A 13,300-nucleotide genomic window follows, 5' to 3' on the forward strand; every position below is an offset into this window, starting at 1 on the left:
GAATTTCTGTAGAAAGGTTAAATGAAAAAGTACTTAAGTGTTAAGTCTTTCCCAGGCTGGGAGATGTGTATATTCATAAAAAACACATCATGTATATTCATAAAAAACTCATCAATATGGTAACTTTCTAAAGAAAATGCAAGTTATTCAATGTATTTCATCAAGAATGACCACACTACACCGTTTAAGTTGAACAGACATCATAATTTATTTCCTGTCTTGTTTGAAAAACCTTTACTAACTTTCTAATAAACCTGCTAACAGAATTTCTAAAATTCTGGGGTCTTTGTCATATGCTAACCAATGTCAATCATATAATCGATAGTATCAGTAAAGGCCTCGATAGGATATGTATCATGATCAATGGCTAATGAAGTTTAATTAAAACACATTGCAAAACTCAAATGGGTACTGGTGATTTCCAAGTAATAAAATAAATAAATAATACAGTAATAAGAAAAATACATTACTGAATTAGCCCTAGGTTACCCTGCAGTCCAAAATAAATTATCCAATTATCGAATTTTGATTACAAAATACCTCAGACAAAATCTATACTAAACCTTGTCCTTAAAGAACAATCAATGAGAACTCTTCAAGAAATTACCTAGAAAATGATTACAAAGAAAATCAATTCAGCATAGAATCACTCTCTTAAATCAGCTAGAGACTAGTAAAAACATTTTTTTTAATTTGAGGATCAGACTCTGAAAAATGTCAACCCTCGGACATCATCAAAACGATTGTGCATTTTATCAAATCACTGCTTTGGAATGCAAGAGAGATGCTTTAACATCCTCTGCCATGTTTACTTAAACAGTTCCAGTATCAGGAGGCCTGATAAGATTCGCTGTCACGAATTTCGCTACAAATGTATAGCATTTTGTTAATAAGTTATGTTACATATTACTGTATCAGTAATATCGCACGCTTGTAATTCTTTTTTTCCGATGATTTAAGAGGTCTGCTCGACCCTTTCACCATCGACATTCTGCGAGGAACCTCTTTTCAAATACGGCCAGAAAGCTGAACTTCCTACAGCCATGTTTGCCTGCAATGTGAACTCGTCGCTGCCTACAAAAAGAAATACTTCAATTGTACGTGTATGTTTGTGTGTAGCTGTGTGTGGGCACATAAATATGTATGTATAACGAGACTCGTTGTGCACCCCCTCCACAACATTTCTGTCTGAAAAAAGGCCAACAAATTTAGCGTCCGACACTCACGATTTTACTGAGATCCATGGTTGATAGTCCCCCACAGGGACGTCGTGGCTCCTCTCTGGCGTAAATCCGCTGATTGTATCCAAACACAACGAATAAAGCAACGAGTATATTGGACAAGAAAAGTGGGATGGGGGTGGAGCGGGCCGTTAGCTCAACATGTGTCCCAATTTGGTATTAAATGCTCTCTTATCCTTCTTTCTCTCCTTCCGTGTCTCCTGCGCTCTCTCCACGAGCTCTTTCCGGTTGAGACTTCCAACATCTGACTGGCAAGAATCCCCCAGTGGTTCTGGAGTTAAAAACGCCGAAGACAACCGCTGGAAGGAGTCAGCCGTGCGTCCCGAAGCCGCGTAGCATTACAAAAGACTTGCTTGTGTGCTCGTGTGCAAGCACTCGAACGCCCGCTCGCACACAGCAAGACAGGAGGCTACCTTTATTTTGCAACTGCATGCTCAAAGACAAAAACAGCATGGGGCTGAAGGGTGGGATTGTCCAAACCCTGGTGGTTCTCACGCTGGGGTCCAGAAACCGCTGAGGTGCATCAGAGAAGGGAGGGAGAAGCAGTCGGAGGGAGGTGTGTTTTGGGGGCTGTTGGTAGGATATGGGAAAAACTTTTTTTTCCCTCCTAATTTAAAAGGTAGGCTCTTCAACCTCATTGAAAACTGAAAAAAACGGTAATCCCTTCTCACCTTAAGTAGTTAATTCGGTGCAGGTAGCAACACAACACCTGAAAAAAGTGCAAATATTGACAAAACGACTTTTGTTTGAATGTTTTAAATTACACTTCACTTACATGAGTCACAAACCTCTGAATGAACTTGTATCGGTTTATTTTCATGAGTTCTGGAAACACTTCTGTGGTGTTGAACTATTTGAGGCGTGTTTCCAAAGGGTACGTGTTAAATTGATTCCCTGCAGTGGTTTAAGCTTTTAGGGCTGATGTAAATACATCAACACAATTTCCTCTTGTAATATGTGACCTTGTATACTGACTGTTTAAGTTTAATCAGATTAATAATCAACCAAATTGCTCATTTTTAGTTTTGAGGAGCTTCAATTATTTAAAAACAAAGACATATCTGCTATTTTTCTACTGCATAAAGCATTTTGTCACTTGGCTTTAAATAAATGTGTTGTGAAAATAAGGAATTTATGTGATGAAAATGCTTGAAGACAAAATAAAAAAAAATTGAGGATTTGATGCGTATGATCACTCAGAAACTCCTTTCTTTGTTTTAAGTGCTCGAATATTTATAGTCAAGTGAGCTTTGATAATGTTATGGCAGAAGATTCAAGTCAAGATTCAAATCATATGGTACTGTGGGGAAAAGAGCAAATATTATTCATGTCAAAATATTACACAGTGCTCAATATTAAAACTATTTTTTCTCATTTCTTTTTCTTTGCTAAAGGATAGTGTTTCCATATCTACATCCTTCATTTGTAGATAATTAGGAGCCAAAACAATGGCAATAATCAGTATGGCGTCCATTATACCATCAGATGGATCAGCACAAACAGTGTCCTCAGACAATTACCTCTTTTCTACTGAGTCTCATCATTTCCTGGTACGATCTGTGGCAAAGTCACACAAGACATCATTCTTTTTGTATAAGACCTGTGACACATATGTCTGACTTCGATCTTTTGAAATTCAGCTTAAATCATGAAAAATAACTATTGTATTCCAGACCAATGAATCACTGTGATCGCTGTTTATCTATTCATCCCCTTTTCAAAGTCAAACTACATGGAAGTTGCAGAGTATAATAGTGTTTTTTTATTACTTTAAAAAAATACAGACAATCCTTTTCCAAAATAATTATTTCCACCAACCAGGTGGCCCTCAGAGAATGCAGCCTCAAAGGAGCACTAGCCAGTGTCTTTTTGAGCTGGTCCCAAGGCCGGATAAATGCAGACGGTTGCATCTGGAAAGGCTTCCGGTGTAAAACCTATGCCAAAACCAAATATGCGAATTGATCCTTTGAGCCGATACTAGCTCGGTCAAGACCCAGGTTAACTTGGGGAAACCACCGCCATTGGTGCCAATGACGTACATGGTACCACTGGAACAGTGACGTGCAGTCAGGAGAGACCGGGGAGGCTCACCTGTCATCATAGAAAGAATAAAATGAAAAATGAAAAAATAAATGAAATAGTTATATTCATTTAATAATTTGTACTATAAAGTTATAGCTTCACCATTTTTAGTTTTTTCAAAATCGCTAAAAAAAATTCACATTACTGTTTAAATATGGAGAAGAGACCTGCGGCGATGCGGCAACCAGCTGAGCCCACTGTGGATTGCGCAATGATTCTGCAAACTGTGCTAGCATGCTATGCACTGAGGATGTCACTATTAAAAACACTTTTAATATATGAACTACATTTCCATAGTTTAGCTGGTGTGTCTAATGTTTTTCGTCAACAACTGCAATGTGTTACTCATGTTTCTCATAATCAAAACGACTGCTAAGAGACACTTAGTGTGGCACGTGTCTCATGGTATCCTTCTTACTACTCAGCTACAGAGTAATAGAATTAGCAATAGCAAGCAACAGTAAACAGTTATCAAGAAGAGCGCAGCCATCTAGCTATTTTTTGCCGATCTCATCAGGCTGTATAGCTCACAAACGGTGGGGGTTGAATGTAAATCTCCTGGGCAGCTTCTCAACTTTTTGGCCCAGAAGGACCTCATCCAAACAGTTGCTGAGGCGAAAGTGTTGCTCCGGCCGGTGGTCATCGTTCCGACTACGACAGCATCGGCGGAGCGCTCATTCTCGGCACCGAAAAGACTCAAAACATACATTCGGAACAGAACCGATCAAAGATGACTGTCTTCACTGGCAGTGATTTCCATTGAGACAGAGATACTTTTAAAACTGAAGAAAGAAAAAGAAGACTTCTACAAGCAAGTCATCGATACTTCAGAAGGAGCGGCGCATGGACTTCATTTATAAGTAAAAGTAAGCGATAATAACGTTTTATATGTGCTTTTTTCTATGCTACAGTTTGCATATGTAAAGAATTCTGATATGATATTTTAAACAAAACACATCAACTATCACCAATAAAATGGTGAATAAGTTACCGTAATTTCCGGACGATAAGCAGCGAGTTTTTTCACATACACAACGCTGCGGCTAATATATGGACTTTTAGTGCGGTTTTAGTGCGCAGGAGGAAGCCCGAGATAGCGATCGGCTAGCCGGCAGAACAGGTGGAAAGGTAGCAAAGCTAGAAGCTTAGGTGCAGATTTTAAGTTGTACTACCATGTTGTTGATTGGAAGAGATATGGAGTACGAGTTGACATGAAGGAGTTTGTTCAGAATGCTCTGGAGGTTAAAGGAGTATGAGATAGACTATTGAGTCCACAGGTTGGATGTGAGTTAGAGAAGAAGGAGAAATTCTGTACTATAAAAGAGAAATGTTGTATGGTTTTTGGGGAGGAGTTGAGAAAGGCTCTGGGGGGGTCAAGGAAATCTTCTAGTTCACCTATTGGACTGGATGTTGATATCCCTAATAATCAGTACTTCTTTGACTTAAGTGGGGAGAGGGGTAAGAATGTTATCAGGGTTACCAGGTGGGCACCCACTTTCAAGGGTGTTTTGTTGATAGGCACAATATACCTTTAGAGGGCCAAACAGCATCACCTGGCATCCCAGGTGCGCTCCCTTCCACTTTTACCCACTTTGCTGTTCTTCACAGCCCAATTTGGGTCTTTTCCTTGGTCCTCTTTGTCCAGATCTATCTGCAGCTTCACTATGCTGCCTCTGACAGAGATTTAATGGCTATCCTGAAGGCTTATCCCTGAACTTCCACCCCATTTAGGAGCCTGGTTATGGAGGTGGCCACAAAACCTCTGCACCAAACCTCTGCCAGGAGTATCTGTGCAAGCCAGTCTTGTTTTAGTGCCTCAAAAGCTATGTTGGTGTAATTCTGCTTTTTTTGTTCATATGCTTCTCCCACAGAATAGTTAGTTCCAGTATGAACAGGGATTTCTGTGAAATTTACCACAAAATAAGACCTGGAGTTGTTAATCTAGATAAACTTACATTTTCCAATCTTGCTGCTGTTTTAACAGGGCCCTGTTCCGCTCTAATGAATGTGGAATTGGATATAAGCCCAGATGCTGGATGTTGAGGAAGGGTTTTGATGAATGACTGCCTTTCCTCTAGAATGATTCTCAGTTGTCATAGGACTTGGTTATCCCTCCAGGTGTAACAGCCTTTGGACAGAATGTTTTTTCTGAATCCTCTCCAATCCACTGGTTGAGATTTTTGGGTATAGGATGAACATCATAGGTAGCCCTGATGATGAAGCTGATTTGTCTCCCTTCCATTTCCCATAGATCTCTCAAAGTAAGCTTACAGCACTCCAGGTTTTCCCAGGGAGTCCACTGGCCCTGCTTAGCTTGTGATACTGCCTGTCCACATCTCTCTCCTTCCGATTGGTGCCGATCTCATCAATTACCAGCTTCCTCCTCCACTGAGAGTGTTGCCTTGTTCCATGCGGGTTGACCTGTCCCAAATCAAAATTCACCTCTTCCTTTTTGCATCTGTCCTCCTATGTCTCCATGCCTGAGAGCAGCCCGTGACTGCTTGTACACCGACAGGGCCACTTCAGGCGCCCAAAACTGCAGACACCACAGCTTCAACTTGTCTGGGAGCGGAGTCATGTCAATACTGATCAAGACTTTGATGCTTTCTTCCCAAAAGTGGTCACACTGCTGTGTGTCCTTGAGGCTTGCATTGTACCACCATCAAAAGCTTTTGACAGGTAGCTATGATACCCAAGGAATAAATGTTTGACGTGGAACTGCTGGTTGGTAAGCTTTCCTTTCATGATGGATATGCCCCTTGACTTGCTGGGTTTCAACTTCATTCTTGCCTAATGTAATGTTGGAGTGAAACTTCTCCACTAGACGTTTGGTACACGCTATCGTGGAGGTCAAGGTGGTAATGTAGGCATGAATCTGAGGTAGCTCCTGTCCAGCCTTCCAACACTCCTCTCCAAATACCTATCTAGATCCCCAGATGATCACCTTCATTGCCAAGGTAAAGGCTAGAGGGGATATGGTGCACCCTGCTATTATGCCCACTTACAGTGATTCCCATGATGCTGTGTATTCTGTGGTTGTGATACAGAATACAACATCTTGGAAGTAGCTTCTGACCAGGTTTGTGATGGTCTCAGGCACGTGGAAGAGGTTGAAGGCTGTCCAGACGACAGAATGGGGGACAGATCCAAAAGCATTGGCAAGGTCAAGGAATAACATACAGGTCTGTTCTTTCCCTTTTTGCAGATTGTATTTAATGTCAATGATGCTTGTGTGTTCAAAGCATCCTGTCCAGAAGACTGGCAGCTACAGCTACTGAAATCAGGAGACAGGTAGGAGAGTACTTGGTGTATCATCTGGAAGGAGAGTAGATAAGGAGACTGAATGGTGGAACGAGGAAGTGCAGGACTAGATATATACAGACAAAGAGGCTAGCAAAGAAGTGAGACACTGAGGGGACTGAAGAGAGCAGGCAGGATTCCAAGGAGATGCAGCACAAGGTAAAGGTAGTTGGTAAAGGCCAAACAATGAGCATATGATGACTTGTATGATAGGTTGGAAAGTAAGGAGGGTGAGAAAGATTTATTGGCAAAACAGAAAGATAAAGATGGGAAAGATCTGCAGCAGATTTGATTCGATTAAGGATAGAGAGAGAAATATATTGACAGTTGACAGATGAGTGATGGAAAGAGTACTTTGAAGAGGTAATGAATGAGGAAAAGAGGAGGGCAAATAGTTAATTAAATATTTTACATTAAATAATTCCCCTTCTTCTAAAATTTTAAAAAGGAATCAGACCAGATTAAACAAATCAGAATAGTTAAAGAGGTCACCAGCCAGCAAAATGCTAAATTTATAGCATTCTCTCTCACTGTTAGTCAAAGCAAAGGTTTTTTTTTGGGGCTCAACCAATTTTGCAAGACTTAGAATTCCTGTTTAGCCAATATTAACATTTGCATTAACAACATGCTCTTTTTTATGTAACTCCCTTAATATATCCAAGACATCGATGCTGGAATCAATAAGAGGCCCAAAGGTGCATTACCTGTAAGTTATTACTGAGTATGTCTTTGTTAAAGATAGTTAAAATTCTGGCCTACAGCGTGTGGTGGATTTTTTGTTCATGTTTTCAACACATGGTCCGGACTTTGATTCCAATCAACAGTTTAATAGTGTTGCAACAGAAGAAGACATATCACAAAGTTTGTGATGGAGTTTTTTCCTGTATATTGTACATGAGTGGTTTAGCAAATGCAAGTGTTTCATATGATTGGTTAAAGCACTGTTGCTATGTCCATATCTCAATAGTCAGACTTTTAGAGCATGTAAGAGAAGGTAAGGTGTGACCTTCCACACACACACATAAGAGTTTTGGTTTCTCATGAGATATAGACAAGTTATATATGCCTCAAGAATCACAATATAGCAGCATGTTCCATAAACAAAAGATGGATACAAGGGTACTCAGGCTGTTTTCTGAGTGAGAGGTCACTCGTCTGGGGTCACAGTGTCTGCCGCACAAGTTACAACACAATGTGTTCCATAAGTACAAGAAATTTTATACATAGACATTCAACTTTTCTATTACAAAACATAACTGTAAAAATATCATTTTTGATGTACTGGCAATCTCATACTGTGAAAGGGCAATTCAAAAATCTGACTGATTTATCACAAAGAATGTTCATTCTATTCAGGATCTCTAAAGAACTTGCTTGACCAAACCAGCAACAATAAACAGTATCAAGAAGGTGGTCGTTAAACAATAAATAAAGTACAAAGTACAAAGAATTACGGTTAAAATCAGTGTCTATCAGCATGACAAATGACTGTATCACACATAAGCTGTCAAGAGACTTTACAATTATATTAGCCATAGAGAAAACAGACTGGAAATGGTGATAAGAGAACTTATGGTTTTGTTAATGATATCATTCTCATATAATAATCTTTTTCTTGATAAGCCATCCATCCATTATCTAACTTACCCTGCAGTGAGGGTTGTGGGAATGTCGGAGACGATCCCAGTAATCATTTGGCGAGAGGCAGGGTACAGCCTGGCCTGGTCACCAATTGATTGCAGGGCCACATATAGGGACTAACAGCCATTCACAATCTCAGCCACGCAATTGGGCTTTTTTTTTTTTATCTATAGATAGAGTTGTGATAGATAGGTAGGATCAGATAGCGATGTATATTGATGTTGAGAAAGAGGGGCTCCTGAATATATAGGTAATCCTTGAATTAAATAATGTGAATAAAAAATAGATAATGTAAAACTACATAAAAATAGCAGGATATTAATAACAATAATAATAATAATAATAATAATAATAATATGGTAATTACCCAAAGAGTTGCACAAATTTCCCTTAAAATCAGAAGATATTAAATTTTCATTACCAATAAATTTACTTAATCAGTGAAAAGTTTAACCAATCATTAATAGACAGAGTAGCCCAGCATGAGAGATCAAATTTTTGCAACATTTTGAAGATCCAATTTAATCCGACCATGATATATAGGCTCACACAAATATTAGAACACACACACTAGTGTATGAGGTAAACACTCTTCTTCTTCTTTCGGCTTTTCCCGTTAGGGGTCGCCACAGCGAGTCAACTTTCTCCATCTAACCCTATTCTCTGTATCTTCCTCTCTCACACCAGCTACCTTCATATCCTCTCTCACTACGTCCATAAATCTTCTCTTTGGTCTTCCTCGAGACCTCTTGCCTGGCAGCTCCAATTCCAGCATCCGTCTACCAATATAGTCACTATCTCTTCTCTGTACATGACCGAACCATCTCAGTCTGGCTTCTCTGACCTTCTCTCCAAAACATCGAACATGTGCCGTCCCTCTGATAGATTCATTCCTGATCCTATCCATCCTGGTCACTCCCAAAGAGAACCTCAACATCTTCATCTCTGCAACCTCTAGGGAAGGTTAAAATACCCCAGAGAGCAAAGTTAGGGGCAGCTAGCATTATGAGGCTACAACATGTTATCATGAGTGATGCAGTGTGGACTGCCTTCCCCTAGTCTTCATTTCCTTCTTCTATAATCTAGTTCTAGAGCATGAACCTCGACAGACTTATGCTCATAATTTGCAGTTTTTACAAACCCGTCATTCAAAACCATTCATCCATCCATCTTCTGGTGCTGATCCTGCACTCAGGGCCGCTGTCATCAGGCAAGAGGCGGGGTACACCCTGGACTGGTCGCCAGTCAATTGCAGGGCCACATATATAGACAAACAACCATTCACTCACTCATTCATTTTGGGCAATTTTCCCAATTTTTTCCAATTAACCTGTATGTTTTTGGACTGTGGGAGGAAATCGGAGAACCCGGACACAGACACAGGAACAGGGGAACACGCGTATTTTAGGGAATCTAACCAGGGTCTTTCGTGCTGTGAGGCCAAAGCGCTAACCACTGCACCACCATGCTGTCCTTCATTCAAAACCAAAAACTACTAATAGAAGAACAGGAAACATCTAAAGATATGTATATATACACATATGTGCTATGCTGTTGACAAGATTCATCTTTAAAATATTTTTCCTGTTATGTTCTTGAGTAAACAAAGCCTTTGTTTTTTTGGTGATTTCTAAATAGATGTGCTTTGGACAACCTATTTACTCTTGGCATTTTTTTTTTGTCATTTGGAAATTGATAAAGAATTGCTCAGGAGAGAAAAAACTACAATGAACCATGTATTTAATCAAACCTTGGTGTTCATTATTTAACATGAATTAAAGAATAGGTTCACAATAAATAATCAGAAACTCAATATTTTTGTAACTCTGTCAACTCCTGTATACTGCATATAAAGTAAGTTGCCTATCTTGTTACTGTAACTGACTAGAAGCCAATAAGTTCCATGAATTTTGATCTTTCTGTGCTGCCTTAAAAACTCCAATAACGCCCGAGGTCATTCTGGACAGAACTGGGTCCAACACCTGAACATTAACCCAGGCTCTCTTGTGTCTCAGTCTGTGAACATGTTGATTTATGATAATGGGCTCAAGATTCAACGCTCTACAGGGGTTTGATCTCAGGAAGCTGAAATAGATGAGTAACTTCGCAAAGCTATGCAGACCTCTGTTCTTGCCTCCACGTTGATCTTGGGAAAGAAGCGGTGCTGGCTACGTTCTACCATCTAAAAAACAATTATGCGCAATTAGACAACAATAAGTTTAGTGCGTGATTTAGAGTTACAGTGAATGGGAGGAGCATGTCGCTGCTCTGTCATGGTCTGTTGGGCTGCCTCGATTCCTGTGACCTACTTTCTTCCCCTCCTCTTAGAGAGGGGGATATGAAGCAAGGAAGGCAGCAGGCAGAAAGCACCAGGTTGCCTACCACAACAGCAGTGCCACTCACGCTGAGATTTAAAGCAACGCGATTCATATCGTGTTCCCAGATCAGCTCTGACCACTATGAAGTTCATCACGACTGAGCTCCCGGGTTTTTTGTTTTTATTTACCCCCACCCCACCCCACCCCACCCCCTTCAGTTAATCAGATAAACGACACAGAATGCATAAAACGGCAGCTGGCCTACATTTCAAAAAACCTTGTTGACTGGTGGTGTCTCGACTTATCATGGACAGAAGGTTAAAGCAAGCATTAGCATGATAACCCAGTTTGTTGATTAAAGAGGGACCCTGACTTACACGTATATCACGTGAACTGCCAAGACAGTGTCATCGTACAAGCTTTCAAGTATTTACGTAGAAATGTCGGGTACCCCACATTCTCCCATGGCTAAAGCACCACATCATGCTCCACACCTATCTCCCCGCTACTTACCTGTCCTTTTTCGAAGCTTTCCCTTTCCAGCTCCAAGCTGTTGGCCCCTCCCGTCCTCCGAATCACTTTAGGAATAGCGTTAGGTACTTGCTGCATGGAGCTTTTCACTCGATCCATTGACGCCGACTCACACGGGGAAACAGAACGACGAACAACTGGAATGAGAAATAAAGTTTTAAAAAAATCCGTCGAAAACTAAAATTAAAAAAAAGTGCAGTGACTATGGCGGGCAGCTGTTCAAGCTGGGTTGGACTCCCTTACTCTGCCATTTGCCCTTTCTATCAAACTCCAATCATTGACAGGAGGCTGAGCGGCACAAGCTCAAATCAGGCACAAACACGACATCCGCTTGCTCCCTTTCAAAATAACGCCACCACTGCGGTATAAATACATTCAAAGACGTTTAAATTTTGATAACTCAAATATTCACTTTCGGCACATTTACAAACGCTAATCGGTTAGTGATTACTGTAATAAACACTAGCATTAAGCGTATTTATATAGATTGGAAGCTCGTCATCGACAATTTATGCAAGCTTGCAGGGATAACACGAATCCAGCTTAAATGTAGCCTTTATGCGAATGTAATGACATTATTTTCATTTAGACATGCAAGCTTGCAGGGATAACACGAATCCAGCTTAAATGTAGCCTTTATGCGAATATACTGACATTATTTCATTTAGACAAAAGCAAATGGTAAATTCAGCTCACGCCCACGGGCTTTCACAGACATTGTCTTCAAAGCAACATCGGCTACCGGAAAAAAAGGGACTCACGGACCACCATTGTTACTTGGTTGTCGCAAATGTCACAATCCGAGCCATCTCGGCTGTAAGCATGGTCAAACATAATTAAACGAGAATATATTAAAATGGTAGCCTCTCATGAGTCCCAGACATAATAGGGCGAAAACATTTGACTTGTTCCCGAATTTCACTTTTGCGATTAACATGCAAGGTATGACATGTCATCAACACATTTCTAATATGAACGTGTAAGAAATTATGACATACAACATGTTAGTCTCGACCGTGGTGACCCCTTGGAAACATAGTAACCAAACTCGACTCAATTTGTCCCACATTGAACCACTAGGCACCGGGGTTGATAGCTGCATTGGAAATTTGTCATGAACAGTAAAAAAAACATGCACATTGGGAACGACCACAGCACTCCCATGAGTCTTTGCGGTAATGCTACCAATCAGAGCGAGTACACAATTGCTGCCGCTGCGACATATTACGGGAGCGAACTATCCCATTCCGCTCGATTTAGTGCATTTATACTTAAACAGCTTCTCATTTAATCTTATTTGGAGATTAGTATAGTTGTTCACGAGAAAAATCAAAAGAACATTCTTGTTGAGGTGCAGCTTTTTCACGGTAAACAGTTAATATGGATCCTCTCCTCTCGGCTTTTCCCTTCAGGGGGCGCCACAGTAAATCAACCATCTCCATCTGACTCTATTCTCTGTATCCACTCTCACACCAGCTACCTTCATATCCTCCCTCTCTAATTAATATGCATCTGACGACATCTAATTTATTATTAAGGATAAGAAAGATGATAGATGAAAGATGATAATCGATTAAATGATCTTGTCTAACTAAGGGTGATGTGATTTGCATTGAGCACACTGACAAAACAATTCAGAGAACTCTACTCATAGTTAACATTAACAAGAAAAAATCAATACAACAGAAACAATATAAGGAAGAAAGCAGAATGAAAGACAAAACAAGCTAATCGCAAAACCAATAAAATATAACTTAAAATTTCTGCTCTGTTACACACTCAAAGCAGGTATTTTACTAATCAGAAATACTATATTATTTTTTAAACGAACTAGTTAAGGACAGCACATTTTACACTGGTCCGAATACAATCAATGTTCTTCTTCTATGTGATTCTAGAGGAATTTATTTTAGACTATTTTGGTAATCGTTGTATTTTTCCACAATGCTTTTATTTGTCAAAATATGTTGTCTTAGCTTTTTTTCAATTTGTGCAAGTTGCCTCACAATAGAATAAATCAAAGACTCATCAAGAAATAGTCTGAAAATCAACAAGGATGTTGTATTTGGCAAGAAAATGCCTGAAATTAATTTGGGAAACTTGTTAAAAATTAGAAACAAAAATACCTCAAATATTACAAGAAATGACCCCGAATCGTATCAGTTCTATATGGGAGGAATTTACAAA

General features: G+C 39.9%; 1 protein-coding gene across 5 annotated transcripts in view; it reads right to left on the bottom strand.

Moving 5' to 3' along the window:
- hip1 (huntingtin interacting protein 1) overlaps nt 1–13,300 on the bottom strand; it is a 67,101-nt gene that overhangs the window by 52,159 nt on the left and 1,642 nt on the right. The window contains exons 1-2 of one of the 5 annotated variants that reach the window (XM_086164701.1): nt 12,112–12,245; nt 11,096–11,250 (exon numbers count right to left, since the gene is read on the bottom strand). In XM_086164701.1, the coding sequence (XP_086020827.1) occupies nt 11,096–11,212 (117 nt within the window). In that variant the 5' untranslated portion in view covers nt 11,213–11,250; nt 12,112–12,245. Of the gene's footprint in view, nt 1–1,226; nt 2,255–11,095; nt 11,251–11,356; nt 11,445–11,809; nt 11,884–12,111; nt 12,246–13,300 lie in introns of those variants that run through there. The other 4 variants (XM_086164698.1, XM_086164700.1, XM_086164702.1 and 1 more) reach the window with 4 other exon arrangements.

This window comes from Fistularia commersonii, chromosome 18, assembly GCF_037954325.1.
Source record: "Fistularia commersonii isolate RoL2024-O1a breed Wild chromosome 18, RoL_Fcom_v1.0, whole genome shotgun sequence".
In the NCBI taxonomy this organism is placed as follows: Eukaryota; Metazoa; Chordata; class Actinopteri; order Syngnathiformes; family Fistulariidae; genus Fistularia; species Fistularia commersonii.